Source organism: Pagrus pagrus (assembly GCF_965226575.1).
Source record: "Pagrus pagrus genome assembly, chromosome: 22".
In the NCBI taxonomy this organism is placed as follows: domain Eukaryota; kingdom Metazoa; phylum Chordata; class Actinopteri; order Spariformes; family Sparidae; genus Pagrus; species Pagrus pagrus.
The window spans coordinates 19,673,059-19,696,582 of record NC_140204.1 but is presented as its reverse complement, the minus strand read 5'-3'; the positions used below and the strand labels follow the sequence as shown (position 1 = coordinate 19,696,582).

General features: G+C 39.7%; 1 protein-coding gene across 9 annotated transcripts in view; it reads right to left on the bottom strand.

Annotated features, from left to right (window-relative positions):
• The window catches only part of nrxn2b (neurexin 2b), a 665,374-nt gene that overhangs the window by 282,988 nt on the left and 358,862 nt on the right, over positions 1 to 23,524 (bottom strand). For all 9 annotated transcript variants that reach the window (XM_084343882.1, XM_084343879.1, XM_084343880.1 and 6 more), the window contains 3 exons: positions 21,318 to 21,437; positions 19,594 to 19,975; positions 18,315 to 18,505 (listed from right to left, as the gene is read on the bottom strand). In XM_084343882.1, coding sequence (XP_084200008.1) covers positions 18,315 to 18,505; positions 19,594 to 19,975; positions 21,318 to 21,437 — 693 coding nt within the window. The remainder of the gene's footprint in view (positions 1 to 18,314; positions 18,506 to 19,593; positions 19,976 to 21,317; positions 21,438 to 23,524) is intronic.

Below are 23,524 nucleotides of genomic sequence, written 5' to 3'. Positions count from 1 at the left end.
GTTTAAATGTTGAAAATCTTCACATGCTTTAAGTCTTGCTTTAATGCTTTAATTACAAACTGTTACAGATTGGTTCTGATGATGCTTTATCACAGGAAAACATGATCTTTAATTACAGACTACTGATACATGCAGGGTTAAAACTGTAAGATGTGACAGTCTGCCTTTTGATCACGAGGCAGATTTGTGTATAAACACTTCATCTTCAAATGTTAATTACCTTGCAAATGACATGAACTTTAATGTAGTCTACACAGAGGTGAACAGTGCCATAAACAAGGGAACAAGGGTGAGCTCACACTGAATTAATGAGGCCTCTACACATCTTATTGTTACTGTACACAGCACAAAATACTGTCTGGGCTTGTTTGCTTCCCAAGTAATTTACTCAATATAAAATGTCTCTTTTGTGTTGCTGTTGTTAGAGGCTAACTGAGTAAGTCTTTGAGGTTTCTGTGAACATCACATTGTGCTATTAGAGTTTAGTCTGTTGCTGATCCACTGTAAACATATCTAATACCAGATACAGACAGTAAAAAGTACAGTCACCAAGAGAATGAGAATTGATATTTTAAAGTGGAACAGTGTGAATGCTGTTAGGTTTGCACCTAAGAGAAGTCCCCTGACAAAATCTTTGTCATTTCAGAGGCTCTAAGAGCTCAGCTCTAAGTTTTGATGATTACATGATTCAAGAGGCCTACAGCTGACATGAATACATCTTGCAGCATCAAGCCTGAAGCACTGGAAGTGGCATTTGATGCTAAGAAATATTTATTCCGTGAGCCTGTCAATATACGCTACTCTTCTGGGAGAAGAACAAAATATACACAGCAGCTCCAACTCAAAAAGGAAGAGGAATTTTGTGTATCCTCAGCGTGATGATAACGCTGAGTTTTGGGATATCTCAGTGCTCAAGCACAATTAAGGTCTACTACTCTTTATACGACAACATAAAAGGAAATATCCATCCACTTTTAAGCCCAATTATTTTGTGTCTCTTTCCCTCTCCTCCTCTCTCAGGCCTCTGTTCTGCAGAATTGTGGGGAAAATGCCAAGTGAAATTATGAAAAACACAAAGAGTCCTTTGATGTAAGCGCATATGAATAAACACGGTTTGAAAAGCTCCAGGCATTCCTCATCATCAAAACTCCTACTTTAGCCTTTATCTTTAAGTAGGCATAAAATGAACATCCAGCAAAACCTTTCACACAGGGGCGAGATCCTGCTACAAAGATAAGACCATCAGAAAGGCTTCCTAAAAAATTATATTTTCACAGCTGAAAACCAGAACTTTCAACTTTAGCAGTCTGAGAAGCAATGAGCCACGAGGTCAATTATATGTGGACTTTGTGTAATGGAATGAGTCAATGATGTTTGCAGACTTCTCTCTAGAATTAATGAGTGCTTGACACTTCATATTTCCTAGCCGCAGCTTCCGGGCATTATAATCAATACAACAAATTCATTTGCTGTCCGACTGACTGATGCCCAGAAATCGCGGCTGTAAGAACCATTTAGCAAATATGAAATTATCGGCATGGAGTTAATCTCAAAAGAACAAACAGTGCATTTCCTGCAGAAGTCAACATCCTGTTTGAGATTTCACTGGCTGACTGCATAACTGTAGTAGACAAGAGAGGAAGGAGGGCTGCGCCAGATGTACTGTAAAAATTAGTCATGCAAGTTTTGCTTTCTTTCAGTGGAGTAAAGATTACAGAATAAATATGCAGCACACATACACACACCCACTCAGAGAAATGGGCTCTCATTGTGTTCAGTGTGGAGTTGGATACTTTCATTTGAATTTCAGATTTCTTTGGGTAAAGTTTTCACTTTCCTTGTTCATTTGGGCCATGAACAGTTTGTTCCGAAGCATACATTACAGCTTATCTACCTTGTTTTAAAATGCGACATGTCCGCAGTGTCGCTAGGGATGTTTACTGTGGAGGTTTCAGTCCCCGGTATCTAAAGTAGATGCTGGCAGAGGACTGAGCATGTGAAAAATTCAAAATGTCATACCTAACACTGTTCTAAGCAGCACTACATGCAGAATTTCATGCAGCTGAGTGACCCAGCACAAACTTTTAATGTAGCATTACTTTTCAATTATTTTTTAAAACAATTTAATTTTCACAAAAGTAAAAAGAGCATCAAGCTAGGTAGGTTCAAGGTACAGTTTGTTCAAAAATGAGATAATGTTTTAAAGTTTTATTCACGATATGTTCATGTGATGTTTGTCAACTTCCTTCCTCACTCTCGCTCACTTGAAAACATTTGGGATAATGTAGATAACAAAATATAGAAAAAAGGACTTGTCACCTTTTAGAAATTTTACACATTTTAGATAAACTTACAGTTTTTAAGACTGGTCTAGAGCAGGCAGGCTAAAACGAGTGATCATTTTCCACCCAGCCAGCGTCCTGGTCTGGCTGTGCTGCCCTAGCTGTGATGAATGCCTGTGCTGCTGAAGAGCTCAGAGCAATCCACAAGATGGGACCAATTACAGCCTCCCAGGCACCGCCAGAGACCACCACCTCCGCATCTCCACGGTTACCATAATGACCTCTCAGGGGCCATTGGGAAGAGTTGGGATACTATGATACCGGGCCCTGGAGAGCCTCTGACTGCACAATCTGAAAGAGCACACTGACTTAACATTTACACTGGACAATCAGGGTTTTTCAGAGGGTTTAAAAGTGAAATATAGATCTCTGAGATGATGCTTTCATTCGTCTTTCACAGTGTGAAAACCTCCTTTATCTACTTTTGCTGATCCGCAAATTTGATCTGCGAGTCATCAGAGACACAGGGCGATGACCTCAAGACCCATGACAGCTATTCATAACTTCTAGCAAACAGGAGCACTGACTGGAAGAAAATAAGTACTTTTCTTGATACTTTACAAATTTACTTTCTTAGAGGTGCAACAGGTGAATCCCTTGGCTGTGTTACATATATATATATATATATATATATATATATAAAAATAAATAATTTGGTCAGAAAAATGACAACCACACAAGAGAAAACCTCAAACCTCCAGTTTCATTTTTTTCATTATCTTTGAGTAATCTGCAAGGGGAATTAATTTCATGGATGTAAGACCCATCACCCACACCCATCTTAACATCCAAATAGTGCTTCAAGCATTAAATGACGTTTGCAGTGCTTCAGTTTCTATAGAAAAATAACGGAGTTTAGGAATTTTCTATTGAGGAAAAGTTTACTTTTTGGAGATAAAGTATTAAAATCCAATAGCTGTGTTAAGCTATTCATTTCATTTGGTCAGTACACCACTCAAGACAGGACCTGTATTTCATCCTTGCCTGTAATTGGCTCCCAAGTGAAGTGATGGTTTTGCAGTCTTTGCCCATATCTAGCAATACTGTGATATACATTATTTATACCCATCACTAAGAGAGGTTTGATAATGAGAATAGGCCATGAATGCACAATGCCTGGTCTCATCTCTAAACAATAATCAGCTCCTTCTTGCCAATTCCCTGGCGAACACAAAGCCCACCATTAACTTTCATTAAATGCTCTATTAAGAATCTCTGCCTCCCTCTCGAGTCCTGACTCTCTACTCTCTATGTTGCCTGTGTTGCTTTTGCCGCTCATGCTGGCTCTAATTGACAAAGATTGAATGATTGCTGATGAGAAACACAAAAACACATGCAAAAAGACTGACACACAGACACACACACACATGCTGTGGGCTGTGCAAATGAACGACAGTTAGGCAGTGGCAGTGTGTGTTATAGCCAGGGCTGGGACAATGACAGCCAGCAGGAAGATGCAAGGATTGTGTGATTGCTAATTACAGAGGCGCTCCGATCTGCAAAGATGCCACAACAAGACGACTGGTGTAGAGAATAAATGTTGACGCCGCTTGCGCGTTAATTGCTGATGCTAAATCATAAGTTGTATAATTATGTTGTGTGTTATGTCTCTGTGTTTTGGATGTGTGTGTATCTGAAAACAAATGGTATAGAAGAGACTGGAGGCAACTAAAACTATAATTATTTGATACCGTGTTGACATGTTTTCAGTATCTCAGGTGCATGCTCGCTCGTTCTCACTCAGTTCTATTCTAACCAAAGGTGGTGTGATGCATTTTCAAAATCTCTCTCTTTAACTTTCTCAATGTAGAGAGCTAAGTGAGGGAGACAAATCTGTAAACAGAACAATATAAATCAATGACTGAAAACGCAATGTGGTAAAAATGTACTGTGTATGCATGCATTTTGCATAGTCACCAAAATCAAGGTTCTTTCATATTGCGAATCGACCAGTGACGCATGACTAATCAAGTCTGTGTTTGCCTTTTGCTTAGCTGAACAGTCAATCAGAGGGATATCTCTTACCGACTCGCTGCCGCTGCTGATTCTACAAGCTCAATCAGCCAAAAAGCCGTTGACAAGAGCTGACTAGTACCAACGGTGCGGGACATGGGGTAACAACTGGGACACTCACCTACGGCGCCAACATTGCCGCTGTGTAAAGGCCCTAACTGATAGCTACAGTATACACTTTTCAGTTGAATCCAATGGCTGCAGAGAAGTGAACATTTTGTTTTGTAGACTTTCATTGCCTAATGTGATCACTGTTTGTTTTATGGTTTTATTTAATATATTGTAAAGATTTTTATTTATCTAGTAACCAAGAACTGCATAATGTTTTGATTGTCTCTCCATCAATTCAGTGGTATGTCTAAGCTGCTGCACATCCAGTTAATAAACCCCTTGGCACCATGCTTTATAGCATATCTTATGTCTCTTAGCTGCTCTATAACCATTTATGACACACTGTAGTCTATTACATTAAAATTATACGAGCTACAACCAACCCATAAGTCGCCTACAGGGATGTATATCCACAGTGGAGGAAAGAAAAGAAAAACCTGAATACATAATTTCTTAAATAAAAACAGATTAAAATATGACTGTTTGCATCTATGACAATGTTTCGCTGACCCAAACACAGTCAGTCGGTATATGAGTCATTGAAAGTGCTCAAAATAAGTGCCAGTGCTTGCTGGTGACACTTTCTGAAAGATTGTATGGTGACACAGACAGGCATCATTACACACTTCCATGCTTCCATTCTCCCTCTATAAAATGTCACTCCGTATTCAGTGTCCTTTTGCTTTGCCTTAGCTGTGCTCTCTCTCCTTTATACTGCACTTCAGTTTGTCTCACTTTGCTCAGTCACTATGTTCTCTCCATTTCCCCTGTATTTGTTTTCATCTCCCTGCCCTTTCATTTCCCAGCCCACACTCCTCGCACTCACAAAACCCCTCGCCTCGTCTTTCTTCATGTCCCTGTCTTATCCCTCTCTTTTTTGCTTTACTTGATTCTACTCTAAATGGTATCTGGTCTGCAAATGAAAGTACAGGTCAGTTGTTCAGGCCTGTTATCTGAGTGTTTTACTGATATAGTTTCACTGCACCGGGTAAAACGGGCAGAAGTCGAATGTGTGCAGACTGCACTTACGAATTGATAATGTCTTCAGGTGACACTTTTTGGTCCACTGACGCTGAAGTAGAGACTGACTGCGGGCTCACAGAGTTTCTATTTCAGATATTACATCTAATTCAATTTGATCTCAGTGAAGAGAACCAAGCTGTGAATCAGACTGTGGATTCATATCCTGCAGTCAAATCTGCTGCTGTCACAGCGTCCTAGAAGTTATTCTATTATTCACTGTCCATGAAACAGCTCTGTAATTTCACTCCAGTCTATCTCTGCTGCAACAGGAGAGACCTGATCATACTGAACTCTATTAAATACATTTAATTTAATAAATATATATAATTGGATGAACCTTCATGAATCCAACTTTTTTGTGTTCTGTTTTGTCTGTTCTCAGGTAGACCTTCACGGTGGCCTCTGTCATAGTTGTTGTAGAAATAGCATAATGGAGGTACCATCGTACCATCGGGCCCCAGGGAATAATGACTGACGTAGGGTGAAGCCAGTGTCAATCTTTCCTTAAACAAAACATACGGATTGAGGAAAATGTATTTGTATTATTGTTTCTGGTCATTTTGCGAAATAAAAAAAACAGTAAGTGGAGGGAAAGTTTGAAATGTTCTGTCACCAAACAGACGGGGTCGATACCACTTATAGCCTTTTTGCTGTTTTCAATCCAAGTCAATTTCCAACATGTCTTGCTTCAAAATCATTTTATTACTCTATTTTTCAGCTATATCCTCACCAGCCATGTTTTTTTACATTAACAGATTATTTAGTTGTGTCTGCCCGTACTAATTGCCCTATCTTTGTTTTTTTTTTAGGAAATCGTCTTCATTTTCCCGTCTATTTCCCTGTCAGAAGAAGCCCGCTACAATTTACCTGCCAGTTATTGAAAACAAGGTTTCTTTTCTTGGCCTAACTACCTGGGGAGATGTTATAAATATATCATTAATTGCCTCTTTTCTAACCATTTGTTTGCTAAGGGGAGATTTGATGCAGTCTATGTGTGTATCAGCAACACTGTGTTCAATTTTTCACGCACACGCAAATGAAAAGCTTTGTTGTTAACTGCTTATGTTAAATTGTTACAGTAAGATGTCAAATGCTGTATATGTAATGCCATTGCATTTTCTATATGTGTGATGTAATTATATAGGTCAACTGGCACAACATGTAATGTTATGTACCAACTATTTACTTAGTGTTTTAAAGATAGGACACTGAAATATCTAATGACACAACAATTAGAACAAGTTGACATTTTAATCACTAATAGAGCATTTGATGATAAATGGTCAAATGAGGACTGAAAATAATTGTTTTTTTGTGTTACCGATTACTTTTTCAATGGACTGGTTGTTTAGAAGTTTTACTTTATAATTGACTTTTGATCACAATAAATTTCATTATACAAATATGGTTGTTGTTGGTTATTATTACGGCCATTCAATATTCAATTAAGGGACTTAATTTTAGCAATGATTTACATTATCCTGCAATACATATCAATGTTATACATTTTCATTTATTCCATTCAGAGGAGCTTTTTGATAAGTCTGCAAAGACATTGTAAAAGTGAGCACTAAACATAAACTGTACACAAATGCACATGTGTGTAGACATAGATACACGATTACACACAGGAGAAGCACTGTCTCTATCACAGCCTCACTGCTGGTGGAGAAGCTGGCTTCTGATGAAAGGGAGAGATGAGGCCAGAGAAGGAGGGTGGGAAAATGGCCAAAGCTCTGAGTAATGCCATACTAAATTGTAATGTAAGACAGGTCAGTGGGAGAAAAAGGCTAAAACACACTGCTCTATTGCAGCACTGAAGCTACCTAGCCCATCATTTATTGAGAGAGCACCGACACTGAGCAGAAAAATAGAGGGGATAGAGGAGGACAGGGAGGAAAAAAAGAATCTGAAGGGGAAGGTGAGGCTTTATAGGACGGCGTGAAGGACCTATATATTTAGGCTGATATAGATCAATGACTTGTCATTTGATATTGCAATACTGACTTGTAAACAATTTTCAGTTGACTCCACAACAAGTGAGTGTAAGTATAATACTTAGTAACTGAGCACATGTGTTTAATATTGATGCAGGTTAAATGACTGGCTTTAAAATGTGTATCTTATATGCCACTATGTCTCATAATAGTAATTACATGGTTATTGATTAAACTTCATAGTTAAGAAAAGGTGTTGATTGAAAGCATTTATTACAAGGAAGCTAAGAATGGTGACCATGGCAACATCACCACCTGTGCTGATGTCGTAAGATTACGACAAATAAATGATGCAGTGCGGGCTAAACAACGCTCTCAATCTGCTTTCACTGCCTTGAAGCTTCCATTGCAGAGGTGCCATGAAAGAGGCTGAAGAAACAGACATTTATACTATGTGCTGTTAGCCATGAACCCAGTTATGCTGTATGTCATTTGGTTAGTTAATATTCTGCAAATAGATTGATGTGCTTCTTTGGCAGATCTTTATTACTTTGCTTTCTTCCTCTCTGTCATTCACAATCACACACCAGGTGGAAATTGACGAAATTGTATGAAGTTCAGAATGTTGAAAACACACATGCAGACAGACATACCCAAACCAACATTTCCACACCTTGTTCACTTTGAGCTAGCAAGTCTCAAGGGAACACTGGAACAGGAGAACCTTCCAGCATGAATGCAAAAAAATAAAAAAATAAAAAAAATCAACAATTTCTATTATCAAATCTCTTTGAAACAAATTTGAAAAGCCTGTCCTTCTCCTTACACTATAGATCTGATTGATCAGATTCAAGACACCAACATTTTTTTAAAAGGAAATCTTTCAACAAGTAAAAGGAGTTATATTATTTAAGGCCAGATGGAAGTATTTTATTCAGAATATTAAAGTTGTAAAATATGTGTCATAAAAGACTGTTGATAAAACTGCCAACAGTGAAATTAGCTGTTGAAAGTACACTACTCAAAATTAGTTAGGGAAATTGGGATATTCTTCTGTTTCACTTGATTTTTAATTCTGTGACATATCCTGATTTTTTTTGTGTGTGTTTTGTGAATATGAATGGTCGCATTTCATTTGACTTTCATTGCATAACCATGCACATGCGTATATGCACCCATACCCCAATATCCCTAACTAAATTTGAGTAGTGTTTATCTTATAGACAGAGACATCGGAAGGTTTCTACAATGAATTCAACACACATATTTCATGAAGCCAGCACCTCGTGGCCAATAGAGAAGCTGGAGGCTGACACCCCCACAATGGTTTTGCGTTGCACAGATATTTGAGATTGCTTTCTAAGTTGAGTGTCAGCTTAATAAGACCTTGACTCATTTTAACAGTTGAAGCCCATTAAGCTAAAAATGCATACTCTGCTGGAGATTACAAGGTCAAGAGCATTTCTGAAATATGTAATCAGTGCTGTATAGCACAGCAATTGTGGTAATTTGTGCTGTTTCCATGGTGGGTGGAGAATAAATGAATAGGAATTCAATTTTCACTGCTGGGCAATACATTTCCTCAATATGATCACATCACTGGCCCAGTCATTCACTTGATAGATCTGCACCATCCTCTTGTCACCGTTGCCCCAGAGATGCTGATTTTAAACGCTATTCACACTGACGTGATGTTGTGGAAGAGGGCAATAAATAAGAAACAAAAGAGAGGGAGGAGACGAATGTATGCTTCTTACATACACTGTAATGGAGTAGATCCTTGCATTATTGTAAAGACATTTCCTCTCAACACAATATAATAGAAGGACAAGAAAAGCCTCAGGATGTAACAATGCATGTACATCGTCAGAGGAAGAATAGATATTGGTTTACGTCCATCCTGACAAAGAGTCACTTCACATATCTGTAAGTGAAAATGCTAATGCATTAGTGACAGTTTACTCAAGAGGACAGGGGATGGGCACACACACTGGTACTGACAATGTGTCGCTCATGTTGATTACTTGAAGTAAACCAGTGTTGCTCTTACATACCACCTTCAAGGCCAAATGCTGGACGGATATAAGAAGGCCGCTGAGAACGTATACATTATGTTGCTACTAGAGAAACCATATACAGCAGCTGTGTCACGGATTCTAAAAGGTTAGAGTCGTGTTTTTTGTCCAAGAATGTGTTCACAATCAACCTTTATACGGAATATATTCCATGCTGCTCTGTCATTGTGAAAAATACACATCCCTAGCAACTCCAGATCTGCTGTACTGTTGCTCATCTTGATCCTCTTACAGAGAAGTATAACACCAGAAAAAATCCTCTTAAAAAGAGGGGTAGTGGGCAAAAATGACTTATGTAATATAACATTAACATTTTGATTAAATATAATAGGCAAAAATAAGATGGAGAGGTGGAAGCTGCTGATGGACAACACCAGCAGGGGGGCGCCATCAGTCTAAAGAGGCGGGCTTCTCAGGCTTGACTGACACAAGAGACTTCTGAATTAGCAGAGAGGAACCAGCAGGGCTGAAGAACTGCAGCTTTGGTGGTGCCAGAAGCAAAATTCAGGAAGAGTTAGAAAGGATGAGCCCTCAGATCAGTGGTATAAGCAGTTGAAGTAAAGTTGTGATTGAAACAAACTCCATTCTGGGAAAGCTCTTGACTAGAAATCCATCACATTCTAGCCAAACCCTCTGGTCATGAACCTTGCAAAGTCAACTAAAATATAATATTGCAGATCAGGTTGGCTCTTTCCTAATAGGTCAGGTGATAAGAGGTCCACAGAGAGCTCAAACTCGAACCACTAGTCTGCCACAAGCTACTGTAAGAAGTCAGTTGGCAGACCTATGTATGGATTTACTCTATGTATGTTTGGATTTGTTTATATATGGGTGGGTGGATCACAGACAGATGAATGACAGAGGTGATGAGGAAATAGCATTCTGAGGGGTACCGGTGTGTGTTTTTTTTTTACTTATTGAGAATTTGAAAGCTAGCACAATGTGTACAGTATGGACACTACCACGTAGACATAGCACCAAGATGTAATGGATCAAAACTTGCCTGCCCTGATTACTGATATAATGCCGTCATCCTGTAGTGCGAGGATGTCAGATATCCCCAAGGATCTTAACATCTGGAGTGTCAGCCAATTCTGTTTACAGTTCTCTTATATATGCTGCCTTACAGAAGGCACTTAGCCCACAGCTGCTCCACTGAAGTTGTTCACTGACTCGACAGGTACTAGGCAGGTCGCAGGCATGAATATATATGAAAATAAGCCAACATCCACAATGTTGTTACTGCATATATTTTAAATGGGCTTTAAATAAAAGGCTTCCACTTGATGCCCTTTCGCTGTTGGAACTATCAAAGAATAATTAATAGGCTGTGTTTTGAATTAGACATTTGTATTATAGGTTAGTAATGTAGGTTTATTTATTTATTATTTATTTATATTTGTGCCATTATTATTCCATTCAGTTCCTTGACTGTGCTTTTTCTATTCTAGTGCTGATAGTGTACACTGTTTGAACTCAAATGGCAATGTACAAAATCAAACGCCCCCCCTCCAATTACTGTGTTGGGTTACCTTTCTTTGTTAAGACTGAGTGATTGATTGAATCACAGAGAGCACTTGGCAGTTGGCACTATGAGAATTAGCACATGACTAAATGGTGCTTTATTTACCAATTTGCAAATTCTAACAGCTACTTAAAGTGTCATGATAATAAGCCAACATTTACATAGTGCTGCTAAAAAATCCCAATAGGTCAAATGCTCAAAAATTCAGAGCTCTATCAAAACATTTTAAGGGATAAAGCTAGAGAAAATGCACGTCTAACAACCTTTTCAGTGATAATGTTAACAGGTTTTAATGTCTGTAAGTTATTAGCGGTTGTAAATTATTTTTGTAAACTACAAAAAGGATCATCCTGTGGCATTTCATTTTTGTGTGACTAAAAAATTTAGTGTTTAGAATTAGTGTTGTACCTGGTCCGCTGTGAGGCATGAAGAGGTTATGGTACTGTGACAGGATTAGTGACTATCTGAGCTCGGTTCGTCAGACACTGATATAACCGAGAACGAAGATGAGAGAAATGCTTTTGGGTGATCAAACGACTAATCTCAATTTTACCGCTGGCAAGAGCAGAGCTTGTTAAAATGTGTGTACCTGTTTGTCTTTCTCCCCTCTTCTCTGTCCCTTGCCAAACCTCTCCTCCATATTGTGTTTCAATTTGTTCTGCTTTTGTTGAAAAATGGAACATATTCAATGTCATCTCTTTACAATTCTGCACAAGTATGCCTCATTAGCAAGCGTCTTCAAAAGGAAGGGACAGGCACTGTCTGAATATTGTATGCCAAATTATTCCTCCTCCCTACATTTCCTCAACCTGAAAAACTCTTCAGATTTATTCTACTGTTGTTTTTATTCCTCAAATCCCACCACTGTATAATTTAAATTTAAGTTTAATAATGGCATTTGTATCTTTGACATTGTCATCTTCTTGGCATAGTAAAGTCTACTATTCCCCTCAGGGTGTTGCATATTTTGCTTACTTCCTCTTCCACATGGCCAGCACTGCTTTCTTCAACCTCAGTGCAAGATGCAAACAGAATAGTACAACAACAGCAGGCAGACACAACACCACACGATTTTCTGTTTCCTTTGCTTGACTGACTTTGATCACGTATTGCTCCAGTTTTAAGAATGTGCATGTTATGAATGTGGCGAAAAGACACACAGAGAGAGAGAGAGAGAGAGAGAGAGAGAGAGATCAATCACTAATTTCCAACATAAATAAATATTAATGTTATAATTAATAATTATAACAATTATAAATAGTTCATCCCCAAAATTTAAGATACAGCATAACTGAGATTTTAATTCGAAATGCCATTATAAGTACAGTACTGTATATTTTACTGTTGCTATGCTAATAATGCAACAATGACTAATAGTATGACTGAATATTTGTTGTTAACAGCGATGCTACAATAGTGCAACCAAGTGATGAATAAAATGTTGAAGGACACATATCCTCATTGGCTTTAGTTAGAGAACATTGACTAATTACCTTCAGTGTCCTTGGTTTAAGGTGCTATGTGTAGTCTAATGAATCAATGATCAGCATATCTTTGCTAAATGTATTGTGAAACCTTGGCATAATTAGCATAAACAAATGGAGACAACTAGCCTCTGTCAACCCCAAGTGATATTACAGGTGCGAGTGTTCCTCAACATGAAGGCATATCATTGAAACCGTAATGCTTCCTGTCAAAAAGAGGATCCTGCTATCTTTCTCAGGGGAGGCCACTTGTCTTTTGGGTGAATGGCCTTGTTTGTTTTCTGTAATTATATTTAAGCCTCAAAACAAGCATGGTAATTACTAAGGTTAAAATGCTATAAGTAACACCTGGCACACTGGCAAGCATAGAACATAATATTGAAAAATATTTGGATTGCGCTTTAGTTTAGAGTCAAACCATTTCACACCACAAATGTGAAAGAATAACACCAATGTGCCATCAGGTCCGTGTAGCAAAATATCCAAAAGCACTAATAAAATGAGCAAAACAGCCCTCGCAATATAAAAGATCAAACAACATGCTGTTTGGAAAAATCCTGCAGGGATTAGCGGGGTGAATTTGATGAAGGAATCCCCGTCTTTGCTCCTGAATTAATTCAGTGATAGTAATAATAAGAAAAATAACAAAAGTGATCATTTTTTACTGGAGCAGTAGTAGTAGAAGCTGGAGAAAATAAACAAGTGCAGCTGATATTCCAAGACAGATACTGTCCTTTGTATCAATTCATTCCTCTGTTTCCATCGATGATAAATGCTTTTGTGAACAGAAATGGTCACCAGTCTATTACAGCCATATCAAAATGTGAATATTACTAGATATTGATATAATAGATTATTCAATTGTATTAAAGGAATGGTTCACTCTAGAATGAAATTCAGTCATTATCAACTCACCCTCATGCTGATGAGAAATCCGGTGTAGTTTCTTATTCCTCAAAGTGCAGCTGGAGACCCGCGGGGGTACCGTCCTGCAGCAAAAATCCATTTAACGGGCGTAAATGGTGTCCGAGACGAAAAGGTCCATAAAACTACACAGAAACTTTGTTATATTCCTCCATACTGCTCGTCCGCTGCAATCCAAGTATCCTGAAGTGGCGACATCCAGAGTTTATTCTAAACGACGTCATTTAGTACATTTTTCTAGCCTAAACAGTCACTATGCTATATTTGCCTGGAGGCACGATCCCGCGTGCATGCAAGTCTCCCTCACAGCAGCTTGTACTACGGAAGCCGCTCCAGACAAGATCAACGAGAACTCGCGATATATGCACACTGGTATTTACATCCTGCTGTGAGCGACCAAGCGACACACAATCACAAGAGGGATCTGCTGCACTAGTGATTTGAAACTTTGACACTCACAGCAGGATGTAAATACCGGTGTGTATCTATGGAGAGTTCTGTTGATCTTGTCTGGCGCGGCTTCCGTAGTGCGAGCGGGTGTGAGGGAGACTCGCGAGCGTGCCTCCAGGCAAATATAGTATATCGACTGTTAAGGCTAGAAAAATTTACTAAATGACGTTGTTTCGAGTAAACTCTGGATGTCGCCACTACGAGACACTTGGAGCAACGGACGAGCAGTATGGAGGAATATTACAAAGTTTTTGTGTAGTTTTATGGACCTTTTCGTCTCGGGCACCATTGACACCTGTTACATGGATTTTTGCTGAAGGACGGTACCCCCGCGGGTCTCCAGCTGCACTTTGAGGAATAAGAAACTACACCGGACTTCTCATCAGCATGAGGGTGAGTCGATAATGACTGAATTTCGTTCTAGAGTGAACTATTCCTTTAAAAGAATTAATCTATAATGAAAGAAATGTATTAAAAGATGCAAATGACTTTGGCATGCTCATTCTGAGCTGTAGAAAAGCTGTTTGAGATGCTTCATATAGGTATTTTGCTTCTGTCTGTGACAATTTGAATAGGCACGACGCCCCATTCTTGCTGCCTATTAAGTAATGGAACATCCAAAGAAATTTGTTCTGACCGAAGTGAGAACAAGTTGACCTGAACAACCAGACCTAGTTTAATAATAATGAAATACGGAAGTGAAACACACACGAAGCATATTTCCTAGATCTATACTAACGATCTGGTGGTCAAGGCCATACCATATTCAGCTCAGTATCTTTAACTGCCAATGATATGGTGAAAAATTCTTTCTTTCTGTATTATCAGGTTTAACTATCATATTGTAAAGCTTCTATTGTGAACGCCTTTTAAACGGCGTTGCACTGTAAAATCAACAAGGCCATGTCAGGGTAAGAATATGATAATAACTTGCTATCACTGTGTTTTGCAGCTTGTCAACAGGAGTGACAGTGACATACTCCCCTGTATGGTGTATGTTCAAAATGTCTTCCTTTGAGACTTGCATTCTCTACACAAAAGTAGATCCACTCAGTGTTCTCCTCTGGGGATGTGTGTTGTTCCCTCACCATACTTTAGCTGACAAAGAGGGATGCCTTGAAGATTTTTTGCCTGTCCAAAAACAAAGAGACGAAAGACAGAGAGCACAAAACCTATTTTACCCATTTTCTCGTGGCAATTACACAGATAAAGCTTGGAAAATTGGGTTTTTTTCCTTTGAAATGCAGGCAAAAATTGTGTTAAAACGGAGCAAAGAGATTGTGAGAAATGGCTTATTGTTGCTATTTCTTCTGTGTTTGATTTGCAAAGCTTTGTGCATGAGTGCTGAACAGTCAGATAAGCATACATAGCATACTCTGTGTCTGTGTGTAGGCAAATGTAGGGACACATCTGCCTGTTTCGTAGAATATACTGTATGTTTATGTATGTCTCTTACACATAGGTTTAGATCTGGTGCTTTGCTTGTGTGTTTATAACACAAGTGCTTGAGCTGTGTATGATACGTTGGCAGGGGAATGGTCACAGCAGAGCTACAGCGCAAGGTTTGAATGCCCGATTAGATGTGGGAATTGAGGATAGAGACATCTTCTCCCCACTGAAGCAAAATTTACAACTATTATTCTTCCCACTAGCACCGAGCTGCCTCAGAGTCCATCCCCTGCAGGCAAGAGTTGTTCAGATATAGAAAAGGACCCCTAAAAATGAAGAAGATTTGAAAAACTGCGACTCGCACATTAATAACACAGATGGAGAGTTACTCCACAGCCATGTATACTGTGTTGATTGGGCGCTGAAATCGCGTAGCGGCTGCCGTCTGTTCCATTTGCGGGACAAATCATTCAATGGGGTGTCTGTAATATTGAATATGCAAATGCGGCCATTGTTGCTGCATGGCTCTGTGGTGGACAGCTGAGGGAGCTTGTCAGTGCACGCTTGGTTGGCGATGTTTTATAAGAAGGAGGTACAATTGTCTGTTAATCACTCAAGCTGAGTGAGGGAACGCTAACACCAGTTGAATTGCTTGGAGAACACTGTTTGTCCCAATAATGACTAAACAGATTATGTTTACATTTTGTTTACTTTAATGACAGCTGAGGGCGTGTATCTCTTCTGCTTGTGGGTTGGCTTTGAAGCACTTGCTTGATTAGAGAGGACAAAGTGGAACGTGATTGCATATGGTGAGGGACTTGAAGATAGGGATGGTGCGGGATAATGGTCCTGACTAAGATGTAAACCCAGGACAATTTGTGGTCCAGCACCTGCAGGATAGCAGCACACTCACTTTAAACCTTCACTGACAGTCTCCGGATTCTCCCGTCTAATCTCAGAGTTGATTGACAGCAGTCTTTGCTACAGTCTAGACAGAAGCAATCAATCAAAAACAAAACTCTCCTAATTACAGACAGTAATTACTTCACTTTACTGTAGGAGATCTCCAGAGTAGATACACAGTAAAGACTGCATGGATGCACAGGAGACTAGTTTGATCTATCAATCACACGCAATGTGTAGTGAACACATATTACGCTGCAGCTTGCTATACTCAAAAACCTTGAAAGGATGCATTCATTATATCTAGTAATTACTGATTCCTCTATTGACATCACATTCTTGTTAAATTAGCAAAGCATATGATAATAGCATAATTAGGCATATGCATGATGCACTTCACCTTTGAATGTGGTGAAATCCGTTCATTAAATGTATTACTGCTAAAACCACACTCTATCTAATTTTTCACAATTCATTCCCTGTGTCTCTACTTATACAGGCTGGTTCTGTGCTCTGTTACCCTGCGTAAGGACACTGGCATAGTGCCATTCCTCTGCACCCCTCTTATGATTATCCTTTTAATTGCGATATGCATACCCCGAAGGAGAAGACTGAAAACAGCACAAGTCCGTCAATAAATCATGTCTTCCCAAAAATGCTTGGGGCGCCTTTTGATCTTTTGACTCCGTGCAGCCTTTGGTGGCCCCAAGGGCCCACCCTGACTTCTGATGTGTCTTACACAACAGCCTGCAGTACCCTCAAGAGCACTCCAAACTCTGGGACTTGACACAGGCAAAATCAAAGTGAGCTAATCTTATATTAGCACAGACAGGCGCTTGAAAGAGTTCAGCATCAGTGACGCTCCATTCTGTTGTCCACCGTCAACATCCTTGTATCTTTTTTTTTTTACAAACATTGCTTCGCTTTCCTTTTGTCTCTCTGCCTTTATTTCCATGCTGTCACTCTTTCGCTCCGCAGGCAGCCACTCTCAAGCATCCAAATAACACGTCAGAGACCTAAATTCTGAGGTCTAAAGCATACAATTACCTGTGCCTCCAGACCCAGTCTCCCAGCAGACCAGAGATTCCTATTCACACGTAAGTGCTTTGTAACCATGGCTATTATTTCAAGATGATACACAAGGGCAGGGTATTTTAAAGTCAAAGAAGTAAAGGTGTCTCCATCAAAAGATAGTCATCGAATTGCGGGTAAAAGTCAAGTGTACCCAATGTGACTGCTTTTTCAGTCAGACAGGCAGCTCGCTGGAAACAAGCGAGTGAAAACAAAAAAGAGCAAAGCACAGGAGGATAAAGTGATAAGCTGTTATTGTTTTCGGTATGATTCTTTTTTCACCTTGGTCAGCGATGTTGGATTTAGGTCATATCAGGCTACCAATTGGTGGAGGATATTGCTACATTATTGCCCTGTTCCTGTAAAGCCAACATCTGCTGAAAGAGGGGGTAACATCTTTCAAGGTGAAGACGATAGACGGCTAGCACAGGTGCTGCCAAGCTTTTGTTAAGTTTTATTTCACCGCCTGTCCACTCTTATTTGGCAAGCACATTAACACTTGGCAGCATTATATAGTTCCCTCTGTTTATCCCCGGCCTTGGGCACTGAAACGTCCAAAAACAACAACAACAACAGCACCAGCAGCAAAACAAACAACAACAAAAAGTGTGCACATGTTCAAGCAAGCATATGCAAATTCCTATAAGCCTTGGAATGTCTGAGTCATTTTTGCCAGGTAGCGATAGAGAAAAAATGAATATCTAACCAAATACTGAGGTAGAATTGTGCCCTGCAAAGACAAAGATACTCTTGTTATGATTGTGTTTTTGTAAATTACTTAAGCACAGGCTTATTTAAAGATGCATCTTTAAAACACACCAGGACAAAAAGTATGAATTTAAATGTGACTAAGAAAACAAATTGATATATAGTGGACCTATTCTAAAAGCCACTGGGCTCCTGAAAGTGGTTCTAATTTAGATGGATTTAAGTTGGCATGTGTTCATGGCCACCTTCCAACAACACTTAAGGAACAGACCAAGGATGACACTGGAATAGCTCTTTCCTGTCAGGGATAATGTTTTCCGGAGGAATCTGTCACAGAGAGTTGGAAGGCCTGCTCTTACCTTTGAGGTCCAGGTTGCGTGCTCCATTGGAGTGCTGAGTAACGGTGCGTGAGTCGATCTTGAGTGTATGTACGTTGTTGGCGTCCCGGGACACCACCACGTTGTGCCACTGGTTGTCGTTGAGTGGCTTGTCTGAGTTGCCCTTCATCAGTGACGGTCCGTTGCCGAGATCAAAGACGTAGTGAACATACCTGTGAAGAAAGAGGGAGACTCAATTGTCATGATGAAGTGATTGGATTTCATTCTGCTACTACTTTGTCTCTAATGTTTCCATCCTATTCTCTGTATAAGAATATATTTTAAAACAGAACAAAAATATATTACAGTTCATGTGGCTGTACACGGGGCCTGGGATTTCTTTTTTTTGTTTACTCACTGGTTTGACATGTAAATATGGAAACCTGCTTTTGTTTAAAAGCCCCTGCTTGCCCACAGGCAGACGAGGTGGAACATTTCCCTCCTTCACACAAATATGGCTGTCTTTTGTGTTTTAGGTTAAGGCTATTGTGGCTGTTTCATTCAAGGTATGCGTTTTTTTTTCTACCTCGATTCCAATTCCTTTATGTAGCCTCTTGTCATTGTGTGGCAGAGGTAGCTCAGGCTTTTGTCTTGGAACAGTGCTGAATATAGAGCACAGAGATACACGAGCGAAAGCCTCTTCTTGATACTCTAATTATGAACAGCTTTTTGGGTTTCCAACCAGTTAATTTATGGTTTATGCTAGCTTCTTCTACCGTTTACAGAAAATTCACCAAACAGTTGGACCAGTCAGTTGGAGATGCAATGTGGTGACAATTATGCATTAACAATTTTGGAGTTAATGGATTGTGAAATAAATACCCAAGACAGAAGTTCTCAAGAAAAATAGACATTTCTGTTTCCCAAACCAATAACAACAAGCATATGTGCAGCTTTCACATGGGCTTTTAAGACAACAGATTAGATTCCTCACCATTCATAGAAGCAATAAATGACTCACTGAGCTGCGTTAACTTTGAGAAAAAAGCCTTGTTTGAGATTATATTTTGTTTTGTTGCAGTTTAAAGGATAATTCAGGGCTCGTATCTTGATTTGCGTTGTGATCCTCAGATGATTTAAAATATGTATTATCACCATTACAGTGAAACACAAAGGGAATTGGAAAAGGTAAGAGCGTCTGTTTTTGTGACAGTAGAGTTTAGTTTTTTTTTTAACAAAACAAAACCTAAAAATGCAACCCTTTGCACACTTTAACTTATCTCATCTTGTCATCAATGAAGTGAAATCCCACAGAACTCACCCCTTCACCAGCTCCACAACAATGAAGTCACTCCCGTCTCCAGAGTTGAAAAGCATCAGGCCATCCGGCGTGGTGGTTTTAAACTGAAAGAAGAGGTGCATGGAGGCGTAAGCTTGTAACGTTGCTAAAGCTAAGTAACTGCCTTTCGTTCGAAATGTCACCGGATCTGCAATGATGTGGCGCATGCCAAAGCGGGCGTTCAGTTCGCAGTAGGAAATGTCCCCATTTTTGCACTGGTCTAGGTAGGGCAACCCATTGAAGGTCAGGCCCTGGAGATGGCCGATGAAGTTTGAGGGCACCACGGATATGAAGCGACGTTCAGTCATGATGCCTGTCTCGATGTTGTGGAACTCGAGACGTGTGTGGGCACCGGTCATCTGGCCTGAAACGTTGGAGACAAAAAGCAGAATTAACTGAAAACACATAAGGTAATACATTTTAAATGCCCTCTTTTGGACAATATAAAGCATCCCGGGAAAATGTTGGGGAGTATGTCTCATAACAACGTGGAAGCTGGGCATTCTAAGCAGACAAAATTAATGTTTTAAAGCACACTAAGTTAAACTTCAAGAAATGTATACTTACTGTGGAAATTGCAAGTCAAACACAATATAATCATGAAAATAGCCATATTAAAATGTATTCAATATCAAAATGAAGGAATTATACATTTTATTATAAAGCAATGAATATCAAACTTTAGTTTAGACTACTATAGTAATTTCCTGATAAGCACATATTATATAGTTTTGGCATATCTTTATTGAGCTAAATAGATATTAAAATTGATTCTAGTTTTTCTAACCTGCTGTGAAGGAAATTAAACACACATTATATTGCAGAAAAACTCTTGCTACTGCTCTACATGCCACGATTTATATTGTGTTTACTGGGGGATGTGGAGTAATGAGCTTGGCAAGCTGCCGATTAAAATGCCTTCCATGCCAAAGCCTAGCTTGCCCTGCAAGGACTCCCTGGGTGCTTCCTCCCTTTTCTTTCCCATGAACTAGTTTGTGATCCCGTCAGAAATTCACAGGGTCATTCTTTGCTTTTGGCCTCAGCTCACTGACTCTCTTTCCTTCATCTAGCTCACACCTTTTGCTCACCTCTTGCCTCATCCCTATACCTTGCCATCCTTTCGCCTGGGGCGACAATACTGTGAGTGCCCATAACTCAACCTCGTCTCTTGACCTTTCATCCTTCTCTTGTTATTTTCTTAGTACTCGTACCTTAGAACCTCCGTATTTGTACACAGACGCTCACTCTCAGTGAGTGCATGGTTATAAAACCACTCCCACTTTATTTATCTTTTGGGCTCAATCTAAATTATATATATTTTATCTACTCAGCTGTTTGTATATATGTATGGATTTGCTGGGGTTAAAGCTACCTTGTTCACCATGTCCAGCCTTTCAAAACAAGACATACAGTAAGTCAGTGCGGGTAAGATCATACCAACAATTGGGTATTACGGTTTACTCACTACATAATGAAGCAAAATATTAAAATGTAATATTTTGTTTAGCTCTTTTATTGCCCTCCCTATAAATTAGTTCAAATTATTAATTTAAATTACAAATGACAACACAGTTGACTTTCTGTGGGTGGATGCATTGATGTGGGGTAATACATTTAGATTTGTGACTACATCCTTACACTCACTGTATACTCATACACTGCCTCTCACCCCAAACTAACCCCTCTGTGTACCAAACACAACTAACCTTCCACTGTGACATTATCCACAGATAGCTGCAGGCTCTTGCCTCTTCTCACCACCTTCACAGTGTGCCACTCATTGTCGTTCAGCTTCTGCCCCGCAAACAGTGTCTCAGGTCCTTTGCCTGTAGTAGGGGGGAATTCAAATCACAAACAGCACAGCAGGAATGCTGTGTGCGCCTACTCACGCACCCACACACACACATGCACAGAGTTCATAAACAGTAGGTGACAGTGCTCGTGGAGAAAACCTGCATGTTTGCCAAACACATTCACACTATGGATTCTTCCAGTATACAGCCTGGAAATGAAAGAAATCAAATATCCGGCCCAACAGACTGTAAAATCGAATGTCTTCTCAAAAGCTCACAGTGTTGCAGCAGGATGTCTTCAAAGACAGTAGGACAAATAAGTCATAACCAGCTGAGGGAGTAGATTAGAACAGGCAGCAATTGACAACTGGAGATGCTGCCTTACAAACATTATATGAAGTCACTTTCTGCTTTGACATAACATTTCATGTCTCATTATCACACATAAAGTACTCTTTTGATGGCCGAGACCAGGAGGTGTAACCGCTGATCCCCCAAACTGCTCTCCTCCCTAATTCCCCCTTTCACTTGTCTGGTCCCCATCCCCCTCTCCTCTGCTCACCTCTCTTGCTGTTGATTCACCTTGGTCGCTGAAGGAAGCAGTTTGATGCAATGTCATACGGAGTTACAGAAAGTCTTATTAGAGCCATATTTACATAAAGCTTCTATTTAAAGTGGGGAACAGCCTATCTATATCCTGCCAAAGACAGAGCCTTATTACATCAACATTAGAACAAATTGTTGGCATGAGTGAGTGACGGTGGGAGAAACAGCGTGGATTTTGTCATTAATCCCTCTTTCAATGCACCTTGACAAGTTGAAGTAATTCATGGCTAAAGTCAAGTAGGAGGGTGGTGCTGGTGTTTAGCTGTGTCAAAGTGTTGTTAAATATTCAATATACACATACATGAGTGGGGAATGTGGGATATAACAACAAAAAGAAAATCATGTGGCTTCAGGGGCTGAATTGACGGTATCCCAGTAGTGGACGTGCACAGCATCCCGGCACGGAGGTGAAAGTAATTAGTGACAAGAGGGAAGAAGCAGGATTCTGTAAACAACAATATAATGAGGGCAGACTTCCAACTAGTTGCAAGCAGGGCAGACTTGAAATAGCAGAATGCCGGAGGAGACCAGTCACTTGCATTAAGCCACTTTTTGTGCTCTCCTCTTTTGGGCAGCTCAGAGTGGAGCAAGAGCCATCGTAGTAGCTAAATAAAGAAACTGTGACATCAAAAGACAGTGGCTTTCTTACACCATTAACACTGATGTTTCGTTTATTGCAGATCTAATTTTAGAAATACTACTCTACTTAAATGGGAAGCGGCAAAATTCTGACTGGTTGGCTAGCTGTAGGTTGGGTTTATTATACCAGGTGCTTGAGTGGATGATATACAGTAGTACAGCCTGGCGAAATATGATTGTCCCCATCCCAGTTGTGTGTGAAATTATTTAGTCTAGAGAAAAAAAAAACAGCCCATCAATTGATGGCCCTGCCTGAAAAGAACACATACATGGCCCACTGGAGAATAGTTTTCTCATTTACGCCTGTTACTTTTTTACTATATTGTTTTTTTCATGGGCTTTTTGTCTTCAGCCACATGAAATTGGATAGAGAGACTTTTGATCACACCATGTGTGAAATAAATATAAAAGGAAAAGGCTGATACTGCTGCAAGGACAGCAACGAGTGGAAGAAAGTTGCCGGCAGAGAAGTTAAAGCCGATACAAAGTTAGATAGGAGGATAAGGGGGAAATATGAAAACTGATGAAGAAAAAAAAAGGAAAAAAAAAAAAAGGGAAAAAAAACTGCAAAACTGAGAAACAGAGCAGCAGCAGAGTTGACTGGCTGATGTAAGATCGTAAAAGTTAGAAGAGTCTGGTGGAGCACAAATGAGTGGAAACCCTCTAGAATAGGGTCCATGTAATATTTATTTGGCTTGGCTGCTGCATGCCGCAGGAGAGCATGGGGCACTACCGCACACATAGCGAAGGCCATTTGGCCATATTACGGCTAACAATGGGGGGCAAAAGATATATATGCCGCTCTGGCTGGGCTCGCCACGCAACAAAAAGCTGTGGGCAGAAGGTGACAACAGTACAACAAAGGATCTATTAGG